General features: G+C 44.9%; 2 protein-coding genes across 5 annotated transcripts in view; both read left to right on the plus strand.

Moving 5' to 3' along the window:
- grid2ipa (glutamate receptor, ionotropic, delta 2 (Grid2) interacting protein, a) overlaps window positions 1–1,550 on the plus strand; it is a 68,126-nt gene extending 66,576 nt beyond the window's left edge. For all 3 annotated transcript variants that reach the window (XM_042319214.1, XM_042319213.1, XM_042319212.1), the window contains exon 24: window positions 1–1,550. This exon is cut by the window's left edge and continues 936 nt beyond it. The gene's annotated coding sequence lies outside the window, so the exon portion shown is untranslated.
- Window positions 1,551–2,724: 1,174 nt separating this feature from the next.
- slc5a11 (solute carrier family 5 member 11) lies at window positions 2,725–24,261 on the plus strand. 2 transcript variants are annotated; one of them, XM_042319229.1, is made up of 16 exons: window positions 2,725–2,864; window positions 6,234–6,411; window positions 7,604–7,675; window positions 7,988–8,092; window positions 8,494–8,553; window positions 10,481–10,585; window positions 10,735–10,840; window positions 11,103–11,183; window positions 12,114–12,319; window positions 12,608–12,743; window positions 12,875–12,982; window positions 19,555–19,705; window positions 19,860–20,028; window positions 22,832–23,047; window positions 23,282–23,453; window positions 23,742–24,261. In XM_042319229.1, the coding sequence occupies exons 2-16, from the start codon at window positions 6,283–6,285 to the stop codon at window positions 23,963–23,965; spliced, it is 2,040 nt and encodes a 679-aa protein (XP_042175163.1). In that variant the 5' UTR covers window positions 2,725–2,864; window positions 6,234–6,282; the 3' UTR covers window positions 23,966–24,261. The 2 variants fall into 2 exon arrangements, with proteins under 2 accessions (XP_042175163.1, XP_042175162.1); XM_042319228.1 differs by having other exon boundaries at window positions 6,237–6,411.
- The last annotated feature ends 364 nt before the right edge of the window (window positions 24,262–24,625 follow it).

Consider the following 24,625-nt stretch of genomic DNA (forward strand, 5'->3'; position numbering starts at 1 on the left):
AAGTGTGTCTTGTACGATATCCAGTGGATACTCATTACTACTAAAGAAAAGGAATGTTATGAAACTGAAAACACATTTGTGCTGTTAACTATCTGTTCCTCTCCGTCTCTGATTGTGTTGATACTGACCTGCTGTAAACGGGCAGTGTTCTATTATGAACAGTAGGAGGATTTGTTACATTTTCATGATCATTTCTGCATACTGCACCTTCACTTTAACCTCTAGAATTCAATGAGGGGACACACTACTTTCTCGAAGCACATTACTTAAAGGGATAGTTCACACAAATTAGTCAAATGACATTTTGGTTTCCTTACCCTGTAAGCAGTCTATGGCCAAGGTACGACGGCAATCCAAGCTTTGGTTACGTTTCCCTGGCACTGTTCCCTGGCACTGTTCCCTGGCACTGTTTCCTGGCACTGTTTCCTGGCACTGTTCCCTGGCACTGTTCCCTGGCACTGTTCCCTGGCACTGTTCCCTGGCACTGTTCCCTGGCACTGTTCCCTGGCACTGTTCCCTGGCACTGTTCCCTGGCACTGTTCCCTGGCACTGTTCCCTGGCACTGTTCCCTGGTACTGTTCCCTGGCACTGTTCCCTGGCACTGTTCCCTGGCACTGTTCCCTGGCACTGTTCCCTGGCACTGTTCCCTGGCACTGTTCCCTGGCACTGTTCCCTGGCACTGTTCCCTGGCACTGTTCCCTAGCACTGTTCCCTGGCACTGTTCCCTGGTACTGTTCCCTAGCACTGTTCTCTGGCACTGTTCCCTGGCACTGTTCCCTGGCACTGTTTCCACATTCTAATGTTTTAGCATTTGTGGCTCAAATCCCATTCAAGTCATGCGACCGATATTAGCATTTTTCATGCATCATGTCTAAATAATCCAAAAGTATCTTAAATTGATTGTGAAGCTCAACAAAGTCACTTATACAATAGATGATATGAACATGATGCATGGAAATTATAACATCAGTCCTGTGACTTGAATGGCATTTGTGCCACAAATGCTAAAATGTTAGTAGTGTCAGGGAAACTAAACTAAAGCATGGATTGCTGTCATACTTTGCCCATAGACTGCTTGCAGGGTAAGGAAACCAATATGTAATTTTGTAATATGGCTGAACTATCCCTTAAACAGTAACTCTAGGGACTTTAATGACATAGGATGTTAATACTTAACTTCATCAAACCTTGTTTTAACATGTCTTTGTCATTTTACACATTCAATTAAAGCAACACTGGCCTCCAGCTTTTCAGACATTTGTTATATGAGAGAAATAGGACATTCTTTAGAATACAACTAATGTGGATCATTTTAAATGAATAAGATAAGGCAGATGTAAGAAGACGTGCTTATAATGTTATTCAGAACATGTCGATAAGTTATTGCCATCATTTGTTTTCTAACGGTATGATCTTAATTTCTGACTTTGTCGTCTGGATAGCTATACATATTCAGCAATGTGTTCTGGAAGTTGTTGCTCTCGGATAAGTCTATGTTTTGTATTGTAACAGCCAACGCTGACAAATAAAAGCCTGGTATAAGAACATTACCCTGAATTACTGTCTTTTTCCTAAATACAGTGTTGGGCTCTGATTTCTTGACTTATGAAATATACTTATTCATGTCACTGAGGGCGAGAGGGTAATGTATAACGTTTACATTATGTCAGGATATGTCACTGAGGGAGAGAGGGTAATGTAAAACGTTTACATTATGTCAGGATATGTCACTGAGGGAGAGAGGGTAATGTATAACATTTACATTATGTCAGGATATGTCACTGAGGGAGAGGGTAATGTATAACGTTTACATTATGTCAGGATATGTCACTGAGGGAGAGGGGGTAATGTATAACATTTACATTATGTCAGGATATGTCACTGAGGGAGAGGGGGTAATGTATAATGTATAATATCCGGACATAATGTTTACATTTTGGGGCAGAGGTCAGGTCAGATGAAGTGAGGAAGAACAGATATCACTAAGGTTCTGTCTAGCAACAGAGATGCACTGGCTGTTCAGATGTGTAGGAGGAGAATCAGCATAGGAGAAAGGGTTAAAGTGCTTGTGTGAATATGTTTTTGTCTGTTCAGCTGTTCGATCCTTTGGGAAGAATAAACCTGGTTTAAGCTTTCATAGTGTCCATCGAGTTCTTATTCTGATAATTAGAACCCAACAACAGTTTTTAACAACCTGAGATATGCAAGTGATTTAGTAGTGGAAATGTCTGTGCGATCAATCAGTGAGTTTGTTGTCTCTATTGCATTGATAAGAGTGCTATGAAAAATTGACAAGAGTGCTATGAGGAATTGATAAGAGTGCTATGAGGAATTGTGAGCAAAAGGCTAGTACTGTAGAGTCTGAAGAGATGTGGTCAGTGTAGTGACAGATCTAACTAAACTTATAATTTAGCAGAACAAAGTGTCAAATCTGCACATGAGTATGTTTACTAGTTCAGTGTACACACACACACACACACACACACACACACACACACACACACACACACACACACACACACACACACACACACACACACACACACACACACACACACACACACACACACACACACACACACACACACACACACACACACACACACACACACACACACACACACACACACACACACACACACACACACACACACACACACACACACACACACACACACACACACACACACACTCTTACTTCACTGGTAATAAAACGTTAACATTTTAACCAGCTAGTGTTGTCTTATATAAGTAGACAGTGGAGTTTGATCCCCTGGTCAGAAAGGAGACCAACATACACCATGCGAACTGCTATAGGACCGGCCAACTGGAATTAAACCCTGAGTCTGACTACAAGCTGACAGGTAAGTACTGTAGGGTTCAGTACACTTAAACGCAAGGTGACTATTGTCCTTGAGTTAATGTTTGGTGTGAGGATATTATATGAATGGTGTGAGGGAATTAAAACATGGACTGTAGTTAGTTGGTCTTTGGATAACACTTTACACCGTGGAGCTTCTCAGCAGACACTGACTATACCAAATATGAACAAAATCTAAATACAAAAATCTCATTTTATTTGTCACATACACATGGTTAGCAGATGTTAATGCGAGTGTAGTAAAATGCTTGTGCTTCTAGTTCCGACAGTGCAATAATATCTAACAAGCAATCTAACTGTTCCACAACAACTACCTAATACACACAAATCTAAAAGGGTGAATGAGAATATGTACATATAAATATATGGATGAGCGATGGCCAAGCGGCATAGGCAAGGTGCAATAGATGGTATAAAATACAGTATATACATATGAGTAATGTAGGATATGTAAACATGATTAAAGTGGCATTATTTAAAGGGGCATTTTTAAAGTGACTAGTGATCCATTTGTTAATGTGGCCAGGGATCTGGTCTCCATGTAGGCAGCAGCCTCTCTGAGTCAGTGTTTGCTGTTTAACAGTCTGATGGCCTTGAGATAGAAGCTGTTCTTCAGTCTCTCGGTCCCAGCTTTGATGCACCTGTACTGACCTGCTCTTTCCATGACATAGACTGACCAGGTGAATCCAGGTGAAAGATATGATCCCTTATTGATGTCACTTGTTTAATCCCCTTCAATCAGTGTAGATGAAAGGGAGGAGACGACTTAAATAAGGCTTTTTAAACCTTGAGACATGGATTGTGTCGTGTGCCATTCAGAGGGTGAATGGGTAAGACAAAACATTGAAGTGCCTTTGAACGAGCTATAGTAGCACCATGTGTATCAAGAATGGTCCACCACCCAAAGGACATCCAGACAACTTGAAACAACTGTGGGAAGCATTGGAGTCAACATGGGCCAGCATCCCTGTGGAACGCTTTCAACACCTTGTAGAGTCCATGCCCCGACAAATTGAGACTATGAATGAGGATAATGTATAAACTCTGGTCAGGGTCCAGTGAGTATAGCGTAAAACCTGGATAATGTATAACTCCCGTCAGGGTCCAGTGAGTATAGCGTAAAACCTGGATAATGTATAACTCCCGTCAGGGTCCAGTGAGTATAGCGTAAAACCTGGATAATGTATAAACTCCGGTCAGGGTCCAGTGAGTATAGCGTAAAACCTGGATAATGTATAAAATCCGGTCAGGGTCCAGTGAGTATAGCGTAAAACCTGGATAATGTATAAACTCCGGTCAGGGTCCAGTGAGTATAGCGTAAAACCTGGATAATGTATAAAATCCGGTCAGGGTCCAGTGAGTATAGCGTAAAATCTGGATAATGTATAAACTCCGGTCAGGGTCCAGTGAGTAAAGTGTAAAACCTGGATAATGTATAAACTCCGGTCAGGGTCCAGTGAGTATAGCGTAAAACCTGGATAATGTATAAACTCCGGGCAGGGTCCAGTGAGTATAGCGTAAAATCTGGATAATGTATAAACTCCGATCAGGGTCCAGTGAGTATAGCGTAAAACCTGGATAATCTATAAACTCCGGTCAGGGTCCAGTGAGTATAGCGTAAAACCTGGATAATGTATAAACTCCGGTCAGGGTCCAGTGAGTATAGCGTAAAACCTGGATAATGTATAACTCCGGTCAGGGTCCAGGGTCCAGTGTCAGGGTCCAGTAGTATAGCGTAAAACCTGGATAATGTATAAACTCCGGTCAGGGTCCAGTGAGTATAGCGTAAAACCTGGATAATGTATAAACTCCGGTCAGGGTCCAGTGAGTATAGCGTAAAACCTGGATAATGTATAAACTCCGGTCAGGGTCCAGTGAGTATAGTGTAAAACCTGGATAATGTATAACTCCGGTCAGGGTCCAGTGAGTATAGCGTAAAACCTGTATATGTATGTGTACAGTGCTTTCGGAAAGTATTCAGACCCCTTGACTTATTCTGAAATGTTTTTTTCTCACCAATGTACACACAATACCCCACAATGACAAAGCAAAAAAAGGTTTTACTTTTTTTTTGCAACATCATAAAATAAACTTAAATATTACATTTACATAAGTATTCAGACCCTTTACTCAGTATTTTGTTGAAGCACTTTTGGCAGCGATTACAGCAACGGGTCTTCTCAGGTATGAAGCTACAATCTTCGTACACCTGTATTTGGGGAGTTCCTCCCAATCCTCTCACGCTTTATCAGATTGGATGGGGAGTGACAGCTATTTTCAGGTCTCTCCAGAGATGTTTGAACTGATTCAAGTCCAAGCTCTGGCTGGGCCACTCAAGAACATTCAGAGACTTGTCCTGAAGCCAGTCCTGTGTTGTCTTGGCTGTGTGCTGAGGGTTGTCCTGTTGGAAGGTAAACCTTCACCCCAGTCTGAGGTCCTGAGAGCTCTGGAGCAGGTTTTCATCAAGGATCTCTCTATACTTTGCTCCATTCATCTTTCCCTCGATCCTGACTAGTCTCCCAGTCCCTGCCACTGAAAAACATCACCACAGCATGATGTTGCCATCCCCATGCTTCACCGTAGGGATGGTGCCAGGTTTCCTCCAGATGTGACGCTTGGCATTCAGGCCAAAGAGTTCAATCTTGGTTTCATCAGACCAGAGAATCTTGTTTCTCGTGGTCTGAGAGTCCTTCAGGTGCCTTTTGGAAAACTCTAAGTGGGCTGTCATGTGCCTTTTACTGAGGAGTGGCTTCCGTCTGGCCACTCTACCATAAAGGCCTGATTGGTGGAGTGCTGCAGAGATGGTTGTCCTTTTTGGTGAATCAAGGTGAAAGCTATGATTCTTGGTCACCTGACCAAGGCCCTTCTCCCCCGATTGCTCAGTTTGGCTCTAGGAAGAGTCATGGTGGTTCCAAACTTCTTTCATTTAAGAATGATGGAGGCCACTGTGTTCTTGGGGACATTCAGTGCTGCAGAAATGTTTTGTTACCCTTCCCCAAATCTGTGCCTCGACACAATCCTGTCTGGGAGCTCTACGGACAATTCCTTCGACCTCATGGCTTGGTTTTTGCTCTGACATGCACTGTCAACTGTGGGACCTTTTATAGACAGGTGTGTGTCTTTCCAAATCATGTCCAATCAATTGAATTGACCACAGGTGGACTCCAATCAAGTTGTAGAAACATCTCAAAGATGATCGATGGAAGCAGGATGCACCTGAGCTCAATTTCGAGTCTCATAGCAAAGGGTCTGAATACTTATGTAAATAAGGTATTTCTGTGAATCTAGTGAATGGACTGTTTGGAGGCTCTATTGTGATTAGAATCAACAATGACTACATTTCCCTCACCAGCAGAATACGCAATCACTCCCTGAGAATTCCAGTGACCTTTGACCCACGTATGGCTACCACTCAGGGGACCACCGTGCCCCCCTCCCAATCCCCAGGTTTAGGTGTCCCCACCCTGGTCACCATAGACATTGTGGTGCTCGTTGTCTATTTCCTCCTTGTACTGGCTGTGGGCCTCTGGGTAAGTAGGAGCACATTTGGGAAAAGGCACCCTAATGGCATCCAAAATGGAACCCTATTCCTATGTAGCTGGCCAAAAGTAGTGCACTATATAGGGATTAGGATTCCATTTCTAAATGATTTGATTTATTCCAGACACATCTGTAGCTCTGGTGAGATTGACTGAAACATGTCATGTGCTCTATTGGGATTTGTTTGGTTGTTGCTCTACAGTATATTCTTGCATCTCAATCTCAAAGTAGAGTTGTTCTACTTCAGTACACTCCTTTACTCCTTCAGCACACTCCTTCAGTACACTAATTCAGCACACTCCTTCAGCACACTAATTCAGTACACTACTTCAGCACACTAATTCAGTACACTACTTCAGTACACTAATTCAGCACACTCCTTCAGCACACTCCTTCAGTACACTAATTCAGCACACTCCTTCAGCACACTAATTCAGTACACTACTTCAGCACACTAATTCAGTACACTACTTCAGTACACTAATTCAGCACACTCCTTCAGCACACTAATTCAGTACACTCCTTCAGTACACTAATTCAGCACACTCCTTCAGTACACTAATTCAGTACACTAATTCAGCACATTCCTTCAGTACACTAATTCAGTACACTACTTCAGCACACTCCTTTACTCCTTCAGCACACTCCTTCAGTACACTACTTCAGCACACTCCTTTACTCCTTCAGTACACTAATTCAGCACACTCCTTCAGTACACTAATTCAGTACACTACTTCAGCACACTCCTTTACTCCTTCAGTACACTAATTCAGCACACTCCTTCAGTACACTAATTCAGCACATTCCTTCAGTACACTAATTCAGTACACGACTTTAGCACACTCCTTTACTACTTCAGTACACTCCTTTACTCCTTCAGTACACTAATTCAGCACACTCCTTCAGTACACTAATTCAGCACATTCCTTCAGTACACTACTTCAGTACACTCCTTCAGTACACTAATTCAGCACATTCCTTCAGTACACTCCTTCAGTACACTAATTCAGCACATTCCTTCAGTACACTCCTTCAGTACACTAATTCAGTACACTAATTCAGCACATTCCTTCAGTACACTAATTCAGTACACTCCTTCAGTACACTAATTCAGCACTCTCCTTCAGCACACATTAAAGTCTGAATAGAGAATGTGTGTAACAGTCAGTCCTTCCCTTCCAGTCCATGTGGAAAACCAAGCGGAGCACGGTGGATGGATACTTCCTGGCAGGAAAGAGCATGTCCTGGTGGCCGGTGAGTGAAAAGAAGCAGAGATGTTGCTATGGAAACGACACACAAATGACATCTACTGAGTATGTTGAATGGATTCCAGATGTTTGATGCCAAGAGGAACCAGTGTTGATTTATTCCTCTTGTTCTGAATAGTCCAGGACCAAACCAGATGGTGAAACAAAGCAGTCCTTGTAATGTTATTGGGGTGGAACTGAGATTTTATATGGGGAGATATGAATACTTTACAATGGGGTTGCCTTAAAGTCAGACATTGTTGTATTGTCACTCACACATTCTCTCTCTCTTTATCTCTCTGACACTCTCTCTCTGCAGGTGGGCACCTCTCTGTTTGCCAGTAATGTGGGTAGCGGCCACTTCATGGGCCTGGCAGGCTCAGGAGCTGCAGCGGGCATCAGTGCTGTGGCATATGAGTGGAACGTAAGACTATACATCTGGACATTATAATTCATTAGAAACTGGGCATGACATGTGTGGATCTCTATTACAGATGCAGGATCTTAATTTGCTCACCCTGTTGCAGGAGAACGTTCCTGCAATGCAGGCAATTTAGGTTTAAAAAGGCTTCTGAAGTTTGGAATTTCCACTTAGAAATTTCAGAATTTCCATCATGACAAATGTATCAACCTCTACATAAATGTTTATTAATTACATACAATCCACACAATAATTCACATTTCCTGTTGCTACAGGAATAATTAAGACCCTACATCTGCATATGATTTTTGATAGGGCATATGGTTTAATGCAAACTTAAAAATATTACTTTTTTCATACTAAGCTTTGCATAAATCACAAGTATCGATGTCTCTGGTTGGCAGGGGATGCTGATGGTGCTGCTCTTGGGTTGGCTTTTCCTGCCCATCTATATCGCTTCCGGGGTGAGAGGTCAACACACACCTTTCTGTCAGTCCACTGTCTGTACTACTGAAATATCACAAACCCACAAGTAGGCCTACTGAAATTATATGTAACATCGAGCCAAGTATTTCAGCGCTCAAATACCTCATTACAGGCGAGGAGTTTTATTGAATATTCCTCTCTGTTTACTGAGACACAACACTTTCCTCTCTGTGTACTGAGGCACGACACTTTCCTCTCTGTGTACTGAGACACAACACTTTCCTCTCTGTGTACTGAGACACAACACTTCCCTCTCTGTGTACTGAGACACAACACTTTCCTCTCTGTGTACTGAGACACAACACTTTCCTCTCTGTGTACTGAGACACAAAACTTTCCTCTCTGTGTACTGAGACACAACACTTCCCTCTCTGTGTACTGAGACACAACACTTCCTCTCTGTGTACTGAGACACAACACTTTCCTCTCTGTGTACTGAGACACAAAACTGTGTACTGAGACACAACACTTCCCTCTCTGTGTACTGAGACACAACACTTTCTCTCTGAGACAACACTTCCCTCTCTGTGTCTGACACAACACTTCCCCTCTCTGTGTACTGAGACACAACACTTCCTCTCTGTGTACTGAGACACAACACTTTCCTCTCTGTGTACTGAGACACAACACTTCCCTCTCTGTGTACTGAGACACTTCCCTCAACTTTCCTCTCTGTGTACTGAGACACAACACTTCCTCTCTGTGTACTGAGACACAACACTTTCCTCTCTGTGTACTGAGACACAACACTTTCCTCTCTGTGTACTGAGACACAACACTTTCCTCTCTGTGTACTGAGACACAACACTTCCCTCTCTGTGTACTGAGACACAACACTTCCCTCTCTGTGTACTGAGACACAACACTTTCCCTCTCTGTGTACTGAGACACAACACTTCCCTCTCTGTGTACTGAGACACAACACTTTCCTCTCTGTGTACTGAGACACAACACTTTCCTCTCTGTGTACTGAGACACAACACTTTCCTCTCTGTGTACTGAGACACAACACTTTCCTCTCTGTGTACTGAGACACAACACTTTCCTCTCTGTGTACTGAGACACAACACTTTCCTCTCTGTGTACTGAGACACAACACTTTCCTCTCTGTGTACTGAGACACAACACTTTCCTCTCTGTGTACTGAGACACAACACTTCCCTCTCTGTGTACTGAGACACAACACTTCCCTCTCTGTGTACTGAGACACAACACTTCCCTCTCTGTGTACTGAGACACAACACTTCCCTCTCTGTGTACTGAGACACAACACTTCCCTCTCTGTTTACTGAGACACAACACTTCCCTCTCTGTTTACTGAGACACAACACTTTCCTCTCTGTGTACTGAGACACAACACTTTCCTCTCTGTGTACTGAGACACAACACTTCCCTCTCTGTGTACTGAGACACAACACTTCCCTCTCTGTGTACTGAGACACAACACTTCCCTCTCTGTGTACTGAGACACAACACTTCCCTCTCTGTGTACTGAGACACAACACTTCCCTCTCTGTGTACTGAGACACAACACTTCCCTCTCTGTGTACTGAGACACAACACTTCCCTCTCTGTGTACTGAGACACAACACTTCCCTCTCTGTGTACTGACACAACACTTTCCTCTCTGTGTTCTGAGACACAACACTTCCCTCTCTGTGTACTGACACAACACTTTCCTCTCTGTGTTCTGAGACACAACACTTCCCTCTCTGTGTACTGAGACACAACACTTCCCTCTCTGTGTACTGAGACACAACACTTCCCTCTCTGTGTACTGAGACACAACACTTCCCTCTCTGTGTACTGAGACACAACACTTCTCTCTCTGAGTACTGAGACACAACACTTCCCTCTCTGTGTACTGAGACACAACACTTCCCTCTCTGTATCCCTAACATGCAGGTGACAACCATGCCTGAATACTTGCAGAAGCGATTCGGGGGGAAGCGAATACAATTATTCATAGCTATTTTGTATTTATTCATTTACATCTTCACAAAGATATCGGTAAGTAAAGTCAAAACACTTCTATGTATCTCATCAGCTATTTACTTTCTCAATACAACATTGTTTTGGACGTGAATCTATTGAATGAATTGAGACCGCTTGCTCCACTGCTGTGTGTGCGTCATGCGTGCGTGTGTGCGTGTGTGCAGGTGGATATGTATGCTGGGGCAGTGTTTATTCAACAGGCCCTGCAGTGGAACATCTATGTAGCTGTGGTGGTGCTTCTGCTCATCACTGCTCTTTACACTGTAACAGGTACCCTGCTATTCTCTCTCTCTCTCACACACACACTCTCTCTCTCTCTCTCTTTCTCTCTCTCACACACTCTCTCTCTCTCTCACACACTCTCTCTCTCTCTCACACACTCTCTGTCTCTCACACACACTCTTTCTCTCACTCATTTTCTCTCTCTATGTCCCTTTCTATCTTCCACTCTCTTCCAAAACAATCATATTTTTCCTAAAGTCTACCAGTTCAAACATACAGCCTGGTTCAGTGTTGTGCTGTGTTGTTTCAGGTGGTCTGGCTGCTGTCATGTACACAGACGCTGCCCAGACTGGCATCATGTTGATAGGAGCACTCACCCTCATGGGCTTCAGTAAGTCTCTGCTTTGGTGCTGTGTTGATCGGTGGCTACTGTATACACTGAGTATACAAAACATTAGGAGCACCTCCCTAATATTGAGTTGCCTTCTAACAGCCTCAATTCGTTGGGGCATGGACTCTACAAGGTGTTGAAAGCTTTCCACAGGGATGCTGGCCCATGTTGACTCCAATGCTACCCACAGTTGTGTCAAGTTGTCTGGATGTCCTTTGGGTAGTGGACCATTCTTGATACACACGGGAAACTGTTGAGCGTGAAAAACCCAGCAGCGTTGCAGTTCTTGACACAAAGCAGTGCGCCTGACACCTATTACCATCTACACTGATTGAGGTGGATTTAAGTGCCATCAATAATGGATCATAGCTGTCACCTGGTTAGACTATGTCATGGAAAGAGCAGGTGTTCCTAATGTTTTTTATACTCAGTATATGATTCAAAGATAAATACTTTGTCTTTCATCAGAAAAACTTTCCAACTAGATTTGAGATTTCCTCAGTTATTGATTTTCATGTTTTTCACTCTCTGCATAGTTTACACTCTGTATAGTACAATACAGGGCAGTACAGTACAGTACAATACAGGGCAGTACAGGGCAGTACAGTACAGTCCAGTACAGGGCACTACAGTACAGTACAGTACAGGGCAGTACAGTACAGGGCAGGGCAGTACAATACAGGGCAGTGCAGTACAGTACAGGGCAGTACAGGGCAGTACAGTACAGGGCAGTACAGTACAGTACAGGGCAGTACAGTACAGTACAGGGCAGTACAGTACAGTACAGTACAGTACAGTACAGTACAGTACAGTACAGTACAGGGCAGTACAGTACAGTACAGTACAGTACAGTACAGGGCAGGGCAGTATAATACAGGGCAGTGCAGTACAGTTTGCCTAACTGTCTAACTCTGCCCTACTCCTGTGGAGGTTTCGCTGAGGTGGGGGGCTGGAACGCCCTCCTAGAGGGGTATGCTACGGCCATCCCCTCTGTCCGCGACCCTAACACCACATGTGGCATCCCCCGGGACGACGCCTTCCACCTGTTCCGTGACCCTGTGACCTCTGACCTGCCCTGGCCGGGCATCCTCCTGGGCATGTCCATACCCTCCATGTGGTACTGGTGCTCAGACCAGGTAACAGTGACACTGCTTAGGGAAAGTCACTAGATGGCCAAGAGGAGAAGATCTGAGGTATCAGAATTGATACACCTTAAAGGGGAATGGAAACACTAGGCTTTAGAACACCATCTAACTTGAACTGTAAATCACCGTATTGGCATTGTTGCATCACTGACAGGAGAGTTTTGATTCACCTTAATAATAAAACAGATGGATTGTTTAAGTGCTCTATACACTTGGGAGGCACATTCAGCTGCTCTGTCAACAGTTCCAGTCACTGATTCTGTGTTGTGTTGTATCCAGGTGATAGTGCAGCGCTCCCTGTCTGCTAAGAACCTGCTCCATGCTAAAGGAGGCTCCCTGCTGGCTGCCTACCTCAAGATCCTGCCCTTCTTCATGATGGTCCTGCCCGGCATGATCAGCAGAATACTCTACCCAGGTACAATGTCCTAAGTGCAAGGCTTTGGCAGTAACTCTAGAGAGGATACTGTACCTAGGTAAAACCTGCTGATACCACTATCAAACAAAGGAGAGACAGTATATTTACAGCAGCGTTGTTGTTGCGTCTAGACGAGGTGGCGTGTGGTGATCCTGAGGTGTGTACTGAGGTGTGTGGGAACCCAGTGGGCTGTTCAGACATCGCCTACGCCAAACTGGTCATGAAACTACTGCCCTCAGGTGAGGAACTTTTCTTCTCTCTGCAACATGTTGTATATCTCCATCTGTCTTTGTCACTTCCTGTACACACAAACACCTTGTGGTATCCCAGGAGGTCTACCCCGGGGGGTGGTAATAGAGGGGAGGTACGTGAGGCGACGTTGGCTCCCTCTGCTGGGGATACGGGAGCTGGGCACCCCAACACAGACAGCTCTAAGTGGAGGGAATTAGAGGAACGTGCCAACCAGCCGTGGAGGCCAAATAAAAGGAGCCCGGGGGCACACCGCGGGGGAGAAGGGGGAGAGACCGACACCAAGCCACAGTAAAGAAGGACCGAGCCAAACCTAAGTGATTTTCTTTGTTCTATTTATTTTCTGTCTTAGTAAAGATGTTTTTGTGGACTAAAGCCTCCCTGTCTCTGTGTCACTCTCTGCACGCTCAACCCAACACCCCGCGGTTTACCTGCTGTGTGTTTCTTCCACTCTCTAGACCTGCTTCTGTGTTTTTTGTATTTTATCCCCCTTTTCATCTTATCCAATTACGATCTTGTCTCATCGCTGCAGCTCCCCTTGGGGCTCCGGAGAGGCGAAGGTCGAGTCATGTGTCCTCCTAAACATGACCCGCCAAACCACGCTTCTTAACACCTGCCAGCTTAACCCAGAAGCCAGCCGCACCAATGTGTCGGAGGAGATACTGTTCAACTGAAGACCGAGGTCAGCCTGCAGGCGCCCAGATGGCCACAAGGAGTCGCTAGAGCGCGATGAACTTAGTAAAGCCCCCCACCCAAACCCTCCCCTAACGACGCTGGACAATCGTGCACCGACCTATGGGACTCCCGGTCACGGCCGGTTGTGACACAGCCTGGTTAAAAGTTATATTGAGATTGGATTGTATTCAGATCTTATAAGTGTAAACAAACAATATAAGGACAAGATCAGATTGAAGGACGCATGTTAGAGGCAGGTATAAACAGGGCTTCTGTCTCTTTCAAATATACACATACACACTTCATGCGATGCGTACTGCAAGAGAACAATTATCAGTGAATTATCACAGTGAATTATTGAAATATTTGTTTGTGTCAATTAATCCCATAAGGGATGGGTTGCCAACTGACGATTTGACAGGAAAATAAAATGTCGTTGAAATTTCATACACACATGCACATTCTCCCTCTTTCACTCTCTCCCGTTTTCTCTCTCTCTCTGTGTATACTCTTCATGTCTCTCTCTGTACTCTCCATACTTCTGTCTCTCTCTGTACTCTCCATACTTCTGTCTCTCTCTGTGTATACTCTTCATCTCTCTCTCTCTCTGTACTCTCCATACTTCTGTCTCTCTCTCTGTACTCTCCATACTTCTGTCTCTCTCTCTGTACTCTCCATACTTCTGTCTCTCTCTCTGTACTCTCCATACTTCTGTCTCTCTCTCTGTACTCTCCATACTTCTGTCTCTCTCTGTACTCTCCATACTTCTGTCTCTCCATACTTCTGTCTCTCTGTACTCTCCATACTTCTGTCTCTCTCTCTGTCTCTCTCTCTGTACTCTCCATACTTCTGTCTCTCTCTCTGTACTCTCCATACTTCTGTCTCTCTCTCTGTCTCTCTCTCTCTCCATACTTCTGTCTCTCTCTGTACTCTCCATACTTCTGTCTCTCTCTCTGTACTCTCCATACTTCTGTCTCTCTCTCTGTACTCTCCATACTTCTGTCTCTCTCTCTGTACTCTCCATACTTCTGTCTCTCTCTCTGTACTCTCCATACTTCTGTCTCTCTCTGTACTCTCCATACTTCTGTCTCTCTCTGTACTCTGTACTTCTGTCTCTCTCCATACTTCTGTCTCTCTCTCTGTACTCTCCATACTTCTGTCTCTCTCTCTGTACTCTCCATACTTCTGTCTCTCTCTCTGTACTCTCCATACTTCTGTCTCTCTCTGTACTCTCCATACTTCTGTCTCTCTCTCTGTACTCTCCACTTCTGTCTCTTCTGTACTCTCCATACTTCTGTCTGTACTCTCCTGTACTCTCCATCTTCTGTCTCTCTCTGTACTCTCCATACTTCTGTCTCTCTCTCTGTACTCTCCATACTTCTGTCTCTCTCTCTGTACTCTCCATACTTCTGTCTCTCTCTGTACTCTCCATACTTCTGTCTCTCTCTCTGTGTATACTCTTCATGTCTCTCTCTCTGTACTCTCCATACTTCTGTCTCTCTCTCTGTACTCTCCATACTTCTGTCTCTCTCTCTGTACTCTCCATACTTCTGTCTCTCTCTCTGTACTCTCCATACTTCTGTCTCTCTCTCTGTACTCTCCATACTTCTGTCTCTCTCTCTGTACTCTCCATACTTCTGTCTCTCTCTCTGTACTCTCCATACTTCTGTCTCTCTCTCTGTACTCTCCATACTTCTGTCTCTCTCTCTGTACTCTCCATCTGTACTCTCCATACTTCTGTCTCTCTCTGTACTCTCCATACTTCTGTCTCTCTCTGTACTCTCCATACTTCTGTCTCTCTCTCTGTACTCTCCATACTTCTGTCTCTCTCTCTGTACTCTCCATACTTCTGTCTCTCTCTCTGTACTCTCCATACTTCTGTCTCTCTCTCTGTACTCTCCATACTTCTGTCTCTCTCTCTGTACTCTCCATACTTCTGTCTCTCTCTCTGTACTCTCCATACTTCTGTCTCTCTCTCTGTACTCTCCATACTTCTGTCTCTCTCTCTGTACTCTCCATACTTCTGTCTCTCTCTCTGTACTCTCCATACTTCTGTCTCTCTCTGTACTCTCCATACTTCTGTCTCTCTCTCTGTACTCTCCATACTTCTGTCTCTCTCTCTGTACTCTCCATACTTCTGTCTCTCTCTCTGTACTCTCCATACTTCTGTCTCTCTCTCTGTACTCTCCATACTTCTGTCTCTCTCTCTGTACTCTCCATACTTCTGTCTCTCTCTCTGTACTCTCCATACTTCTGTCTCTCTCTCTGTACTCTCCATACTTCTGTCTCTCTCTCTGTACTCTCCATACTTCTGTCTCTCTCTCTGTACTCTCCATACTTCTCTGTACTCTCCATACTTCTCTCTCTGTACTCTCCATACTTCTGTCTCTCTCTCTGTACTCTCCATACTTCTGTCTCTCTCTCTGTACTCTCCATACTTCTGTCTCTCTCTCTGTACTCTCCATACTTCTGTCTCTCTCTCTGTACTCTCCATACTTCTGTCTCTCTCTGTACTCTCCATACTCTGTCTCTGTACTCTCCATACTTCTGTCTCTCTCTCTGTACTCTCCATACTTCTGTCTCTCTCTCTGTACTCTCCATACTTCTGTCTCTCTCTCTGTACTCTCCATACTTCTGTCTCTCTCTCTGTACTCTCCATACTTCTGTCTCTCTCTCTGTACTCTCCATACTTCTGTCTCTCTCTCTGTACTCTCCATACTTCTGTCTCTCTCTCTGTACTCTCCATCTCTGTACTCTCTACTTCTGTCTCTGTACTCTCCATACTTCTGTCTCTCTCTCTGTACTCTCCATACTTCTGTCTCTCTCTCTGTACTCTCCATACTTCTGTCTCTCTCTCTGTACTCTCCATACTTCTGTCTCTCTCTCTGTACTCTCCATACTTCTGTCTCTCTCTCTGTATACTCTCCTGTATCTCTCTCTCTCTGTACTCTCCATACTTCTGTCTCTCTCTCTGTACTCTCCATACTTCTGTCTCTCTCTCTGTACTCTCCATACTTCTGTACTTCTGTCTCTCTCTGTACTCTCCATACTTCTGTCTCTCTCTCTGTACTCTCCATACTTCTGTCTGTACTCTCATCTTCTGTCTCTCTCTCTGTACTCTCCATACTTCTGTCTCTCTCTCTGTACTCTCCATACTTCTGTCTCTCTCTCTGTACTCTCCATACTTCTGTCTCTCTCTCTGTACTCTCCATACTTCTGTCTCTCTCTCTGTACTCATCCATACTTCTGTCTCTCTCTCTGTACTCTCCATACTTCTGTCTCTCTCTCTGTACTCTCCATACTTCTGTCTCTCTCTGTACTCTCCATACTTCTGTCTCTCTCTCTGTACTCTCCATACTTCTGTCTCTCTCTCTGTACTCTCCATCTCTGTACTCTCCATCCACTTCTGTCTCTCTCTCTGTACTCTCCATACTTCTGTCTCTCTCTCTGTACTCTCCATACTTCTGTCTCTCTCTCTGTACTCTCCATACTTCTGTCTCTCTCTCTGTACTCTCCATACTTCTGTCTCTCTCTCTGTACTCTCCATACTTCTGTCTCTCTCTCTGTACTCTCCATACTTCTGTCTCTCTCTCTGTACTCTCCATACTTCTGTCTCTCTCTCTGTACTCTCCATACTTCTGTCTCTCTCTCTGTGTATACTCTTCATGTCTCTCTGTACTCTCCATACTTCTGTCTCTCTCTCTGTACTCTCCATACTTCTGTCTCTCTCTCTGTACTCTCCATACTTCTGTCTCTCTCTCTGTACTCTCCATACTTCTGTCTCTCTCTCTGTACTCTCCATACTTCTGTCTCTCTCTCTGTACTCTCCATACTTCTGTCTCTCTCTCTGTACTCTCCATACTTCTGTCTCTCTCTCTGTACTCTCCATACTTCTGTCTCTCTCTCTGTACTCTCCATACTTCTGTCTCTCTCTCTGTACTCTCCATACTTCTGTCTCTCTCTCTGTACTCTCCATACTCTGTCTCTCTCTCTGTACTCTCCATACTTCTGTCTCTCTCTCTGTCTCCTACTTCTGTCTCTCTCTCTGTACTCTCCATACTTCTGTCTCTCTCTCTGTACTCTCCATACTTCTCTCTCTCTGTACTCTCCATACTTCTGTCTCTCTCTCTGTACTCTCCATACTTCTGTCTCTCTCTCTCCATACTCTCCATACTTCTCTCTCTCTCTGTACTCTCCATACTTCTGTCTCTCTCTCTGTACTCTCCATACTTCTGTCTCTCTCTCTGTACTCTCCATACTTCTGTCTCTCTCTCTGTACTCTCCATACTTCTGTCTCTCTCTCTGTACTCTCCATACTTCTGTCTCTCTCTGTACTCTCCATACTTCTGTACTCTCTCTCTCTCTGTACTCTCCATACTCTCCATACTTCTGTACTCTCCATACTTCTGTCTCTCTCTCTCTGTACTCTCCATACTTCTGTCTCTCTCTCTGTACTCTCCATACGTCTGTCTCTCTCTCTGTACTCTCCATACTCCTGTCTTTCTCTCTCTCTCTCTGTGTGTGTACTCTCCATACTCCTCTCTCTCTGTGTACTCCCCATACTCCTGTCTCTCTCTGTGTGTACTCCCCATACTCTCTCTCTCTCTGTGTACTCTCCATACTCCTCTCTCTCTCTCTCTCTGTGTGTACTCTCCATACTCCTGTCTCTCTCTCCCTCTCTCTGTACTCTCCATACCCGTCTCTCTCTCTGTGTACTCTCCATACTCCTGTCTCTCTCTCTCTGTGTACTCTCCATACACCTGTCTCTCTCTCCCTCTGTACTCTCCATACTCCTGTCTCTCCCTCTGTACTCTCCATACTCCTGTATACTCCATCTCTGTCTCTCTCTGTACTCTCCATACTATCTCTCCCTCTCTCTGTACTCTCCATACCCGTCTCTCTCTCTGTGTACTCTCCATACTCCTGTCTCTCTCTCTCTGTGTACTCTCCATACACCTGTCTCTCTCCCTCTGTATACTCTCGATACTCCTGTCTCTCTCCCTCTGTATACTCTCCATACTCCTGTCTCTCTCTCTCTGTACTCTCCATACTCTATCTCTCTCTCTCTGTACTCTCCATACTCCTGTCTCTCTCCCTCTGTGTACTCTCCATACTCCTGTCTCTCTCCCTCTGTGTACTCTCCATACTCCTCTCTCCTCTGTGTACTCTCCATACTCCTGTCTCTCTCCCTCTGTGTACTCTCCATACTCCTGTCTCTCTCTCTGTGTACTCTCCATACTCCTGTCTCTCTCCCCTCTGTACTCTCCATACTCCTGTCTCTCTCTCTGTGTACTCTCCATACACCTGTCTCTCTCCCTCTGTACTCTCCATACTCTCCATACTCCTGTCTCTCTCCCTCTGTGTACTCTCCATACTCCTGTCTCTCTCCCTCTGTGTACTCTCCATACTCCTGTCTCTCTCCCTCTGTATACTCTCCATACACCTGTCTCTCTCCCTCTGTGTACTCTCCATACTCCTGTCTCTCTCCCTCTGTGTACTCTCCATACTCCTGTCTCTCTCCCTCTGTGTACTCTCCATACTCCTGTCTCTCTCTCTCTGTGTACTCTCCATACTCCTGTCTCTCTGTACTCTCCATACTCTCTCTCTCTCCCTCTGTGTACTCTCCATACTCCTGTCTCTGTCCCTCTGTGTACTCGCCATACTCCTGTCTCTCTCTCTCTGTACTCTCCATACTCCTGTCTCTCTCTGTGTGCACTCTCCATACTCCTGTCTCTCTCTCTCTCTGTACTCTCCATACTCCTGTCTCTCTCTCTCTCTGTACTCTCCATACTCCTGTCTCTCTCTCTCTCTGTACTCTCCATACTCCTGTCTCTCTCTGTGTGCACTCTCCATACTCCTGTCTCTCTCTCTCTCTCTTGCTCTCCAGGTCTGCGTGGTCTGATGATGGCGGTGATGATTGCTGCTCTCATGTCCTCCCTCACCTCCATCTTCAACAGCTCCAGCACCATCTTCACCATGGACCTGTGGAGGCATGTCCGGCCCCGAGCAACCGAGTGGGAACTCATGCTCGTGGGAAGGTATACATACACATGCACTCATACTCATGCATACACATACTCATGCATACACATACTCATGCATACACATACTCATGCATACTCATGCATACACATACTCATGCATACACATACTCATGCTCGTGGGAAGGTACACATACACTATCCTCCTCAGGATGTTTGTGCTGGTTCTGGTGGTGGTGTCAGTGCTCTGGATCCCTGTGGTCCAGGCCAGTCAGGGAGGACAGCTGTTCATCTACATCCAGTCCATCAGTACCTATCTCCAGCCCCCTGTTTCCATCGTCTTCCTGACTGGATGCTTCTGGAAGAGGACCAATGAGAAGGTGTGCTTGTGTGTGTGTTGGGGGGGGAGAATACAGAGTACAGTATGTGAGGTAGTGAAGGTGTCTGTAGTGAAGGCGTCTGTTGTGTAGTGAAGGTGTCTGTAGTGAAATGATCTATAGTGAAGGTTTGTAGTGAAGGTGTCTGGTGAAAATGTGTGTAGTAAAGGTATTTGTAGTGAAAATATGTGCAGTGAAAGTATGTGCAGTGATGGTATGTGCAGTGATGGTATGTGCAGTGATGGTATGTGCAGTGAAAGTATGTGCAGTGAAAGTATGTGCAGTGATGGTATGTGCAGTGAAAGTATGTGCAGTGATGGTATGTGCAGTGATGGTATGTGCAGTGATGGTATGTGCAGTGAAAGTATGTGCAGTGAAAGTATGTGCAGTGATGGTATGTGCAGTGATGGTATGTGCAGTGATGGTATGTGCAGTGATGATATGTGCAGTGATGGTATGTGCAGTGATGATATGTGCAGTGATGGTATGTGCAGTGAAAGTATGTGCAGTGAAAGTATGTGCAGTGATGGTATGTGCAGTGATGATATGTGCAGTGATGGTATGTGTAATGAAGGTATGTGTAGTGAAAGTGTGTGTAGTGAAAATGTGTGTAGTGAAAATGTGTGTAGTGAAAATGTGTGTAGTGAAGGTATATGTAGTGTGTAGTGAATTTGTGTAGTGAAAATGTGTGTAGTGAAATGATTTGTAGTGGAGGTATGTATAGTGAAAGTATGTGTAGTGAAGCTGTCAGTAGTGAAGTTTTGTGTAGTGAAAATGTGTGTAGTGAAGGTATGTGCAGTGAAGGTGTCTGTAGTGAAGGTATGTAGGTGTGTGTTGAAATTGTGTGTAGTGAAGGTATCTGTAGGGAAGGTGTCTGTAGGGATTTGTAGTGAAGGTGTGTGTAGTGAACATGTCTGTAGTGAAGGTACAGTACTAGTCAAACGTTTGGACACAAACTACTCATTCAAGGGTTTTTCTTTCATTATTTCAATATTGTAGAATAATAGTGAAGACATCAAAACTATGAAATAACACATGTCGTAACCAAAAAAGTGTTAAACAAATCCAAATCTATTTTATATTTGAGATTCCCACATATGCTAAGCACTTGTTGGCTGCTTGGGTCCAAATCTTCCCAAACAATCTCAATTGGGTTGAGGTCGGGTGATTGTGGAGGCCAGGTCATATGATGCCGCGCTCCATCGCTCTCCTTCTTGGTCAAATAGCCCTTACACAGCCTGGAGGTGTGTTGGGTCATTGTCCTGTTGAAAAACAAATTATGGTAGCCATGCTGGTTAAGTGTGCCTTGAAATCTAAATAAATCACTGACAGTGTCACCAGCAAAGCACCCCCACACCATCACACCTCCTCCTCCATGCTTCACAATGGGAACCACACATGCAGAGAGCATCCGTTCACTAATCTGCCTCTCACAAAGACACTGCGGTTGGATCCAAAAATCTAACATTTGGACTCAAACCAAAGGACACATTTCCATGGGTTCAATGTCAATTGCTCATGTTTCTTTGCCCAAGCAAGTCTCTTCTTATTATTGGGGACCTTTAGTGGTGGTTTCTTTGCAGCAATTCAACCATGAAGGCCTGATTCACACAGTCTCCTCTGAACAGTTGATGTTGAGATCTGTCTGTTATTTGAACTCTGTGAAGCATTTATTTGGGCTGCAATTTCTGAGGCTGGTAACTAATGAACTTATCCTCTGCAGCAGAAGTAACTCTGGGTCTTCCATTCCTATGTCGGTCCTCAAGAGAGCCAGTTTCATCTTAGAGCTTGATGGTTTTTGCGACTGCACAGTTCTGTATTGACTGACCTTCATGCCTTAATGTAATGATGGACTGTCGTTTCTCTTTGCTTATTTGAGCTCTTCTTGCCATAATATGAACTTGGTCTTTTACCAAATAGGGCTATCTTCTGTATACCACCCCTGCCTTGTCACAACACAACTGATTGGCTCAAATGCATTAAGGAAAGAAATTCCACAAATTAACTTAACAAGGCACACCCATTAATTGAAATGCATTCCAGGTGACTTCATGAAGCTGTTTGACAGAATGCCATGAGTGTGCAAATCTGTCATCAAGGCAAAGGGTGGCTACTTTGAAGAATCTCAAATATAAAATATATTTAGACTTGTTTAACACTGTTTTGGTTACTACATGATTCAATGTGTCATTTCATAGTTTATGTCTTCACTATTATTCTACAATGTAAGAAATAGTACAAAGAAAGAAAAACCCTTGAATGAGTAGGTGTGTCCAAACGTTTGGTACTGTATGTGTAGTGAAGGTGTCTGTAGTGAAGGTGTGTGTAGTGAAGGTGTCTAGTGTAGGTGTGTGAAGTGAAGGTGTGTGTAGTGAAGGTGTGTGTAGTGAAGGTGTCTAGTGTAGGTGTGTGAAGTGAAGGTGTGTGTAGTGAAAGTGTGTGAAGTGAAGGTGTCTAGTGTAGGTGTGTGAAGTGAAGGTGTGTGTAGTGAAAGTGTGTGAAGTGAAGGTGTCTAGTGTAGGTGTGTGAAGTGAAGGTGAGTGTAGGTGTGTGTGAAGGTGTCTAGTGTAGGTGTGTGAAGTGAAGGTGTGTGTAGTGAAGGTGTCTAGTGTAGGTGTGTGAAGTGAAGGTGTGTGTAGTGAAGGTGTGTGTAGTGAAGGTAGGTGTTTGCATCTGAAAATAGGCTGTACTTGGTTTTTCACCTACAGGAATGAAATGCTACTCAATTTGCAATCAGATTGCAGTAAAAGTCAGATGTATTGAAAGAAGATGTAGAGATGAAATGTCCCTCCTTTGTGTTCTGCAGGGGGCTTTCTGGGGCCTGTTCCTGGGCCTACTGGTGGGCGGTGTGAGGATGGCCCTAGACTTTATCTATCCCTCACCACTGTGTTACCAGGAGGACAGCAGGCCTGATGTGGTGAAACATGTCCACTACCTCTACTTCTCCACCGTGCTGTCTCTGCTCACCCTGGTGGTGGTGGTGGGGGTCAGCCTGGCTACGGAGAAACCCCGCCCAGAGCAGGTGAGGGGAGGCTGGGGAGTGCTACTAAACCAGAGCTCAAATACAGTATCTTGATAGTGATTGTGATGGCAATCAACCTATTGATTTCAACGACACTGTGATAAATTAAGAATTTGCATCTACAGTACTGTCTAAATCAAATATAAACTTGAGATAGACAGTGTAATAAATGTGAGCACGATATGGCCTATCACTAACCGTTGCTGTGTCTGTGTTGTTGTTGCTACGGAACAGATCAGCCGCCTCACCTGGTTCACCAGATTTGATAAGGTGGAGAAGAGCAGTGGAGCTTTAGAGATAGTAGAGACTGTGACTAGTGCTACAGAGACCGAGGAGAGTGCAGAGCAGGAGATAGAAGACAGAGAGCAGGAGAAGGCTAACGGAGAGACACATCTCCAGAGGAAAGGTGGGTAGTGTTGTCCCTTTTTAGGTAGCAGTAGGTTAAAACTGGTAAGTTGCTTCAACAATACTAAGGACCATGATTCATACAATACTCAGTGCTTGATGTGGACTGAAATAGGTGCCAGCACTCATTTTGGGTGCCAGTACTGTTTATATTTAGGTGCAGGAATATTTTTAAGACAGCAATATTCTATAAGATGCCGGTACTCATAACTGAGGCGCCAGTACAGGTGTGTTCCAGTCCAAGTCAAACACTGCTCATACGCATATACCCACACTTCTCTCTCCCCAGTCTGCTCAGAAGCCAGTGTGAGGAGCCAGTCCAGGCTGAAGGCCGCCCTCTACTGGCTGTGTGGGATGGAGCGGCAAAAGGAGGGTGACAGCGCCCCACAACCCCCTCTTCTTCTCGACCCCGCTAGCTCTCTGGAAGAGGACCCATGCCTTAGCCACGTGGTCGACGCCAACCTCATCATCTGCCTCTCCATCGCCGTCTTTATCATTGGCTACTGGGCCTAGTGAGGAATTCTCAACAGCCAATGATATTGGCAGGGACAGGTGGTGCTTGGCCATTGCTGCAGCATCATCGGAGAGCTGCTGAAGTGTCACAGCAAAGGCTGTTATTTATTATTGTATAATAGCAATGTATAGGTTGTTTTTTAACCCCTCCATCCCCCCCCCCTCCTCTTCAGAGGACAAATATCTTCATTTTGTTTTTACAGCTTTTTTTGCTACATACACATACATTTGACATACATGTTACTTTCATATAAAGCAGTCAATAACAATAATACATTACCACACACTCTTTAATCCCACCCCTCAGCCACTCTCAGCCCATCCCAACCCTCAGCCACTCTCAGCCCATCCCAACCCTCAGCCACTCTCAGCCCATCCCAACCCTCAGCCACTCTCAGCCCATCCCACCCCTCAGCCACTCTCAGCCAACCCTCAGCCCATCCCACCCCTCAGCCACTCTCAGCCCATCCCACCCCTCAGCCCATCCCACCCCTCAGCCACTCTCAGCCCATCCCAACCCTCAGCCACTCTCAGCCCATCCCAAGCCCCTCAGCCCAGCCACCTCAGCCCTTCCCTCAGCCCATCCCACCCCTCAGCCACTCTCAGCCCATCCCAACCCTCAGCCCCTCCCTCAGCCCATCCCACACCTCAGCCACTCAG

This window comes from Oncorhynchus tshawytscha, unplaced genomic scaffold (genome assembly GCF_018296145.1).
Source record: "Oncorhynchus tshawytscha isolate Ot180627B unplaced genomic scaffold, Otsh_v2.0 Un_scaffold_1341_pilon_pilon, whole genome shotgun sequence".
Classification (NCBI taxonomy): domain Eukaryota; kingdom Metazoa; phylum Chordata; class Actinopteri; order Salmoniformes; family Salmonidae; genus Oncorhynchus; species Oncorhynchus tshawytscha.

Bases quoted from the DNA above. Each gene is read 5' to 3' on its own strand.
- slc5a11 (XM_042319229.1), top strand. From the start codon at position 6,283: ATGGCTACCACTCAGGGGACCACCGTGCCCCCCTCCCAATCCCCAGGT. The intron at 12,744-12,874 runs GTACAATGTCCT...TGTTGCGTCTAG, and splicing joins CAGCAGAATACTCTACCCAG to ACGAGGTGGCGTGTGGTGAT. The intron at 12,983-19,554 runs GTGAGGAACTTT...CTTGCTCTCCAG, and splicing joins CATGAAACTACTGCCCTCAG to GTCTGCGTGGTCTGATGATG.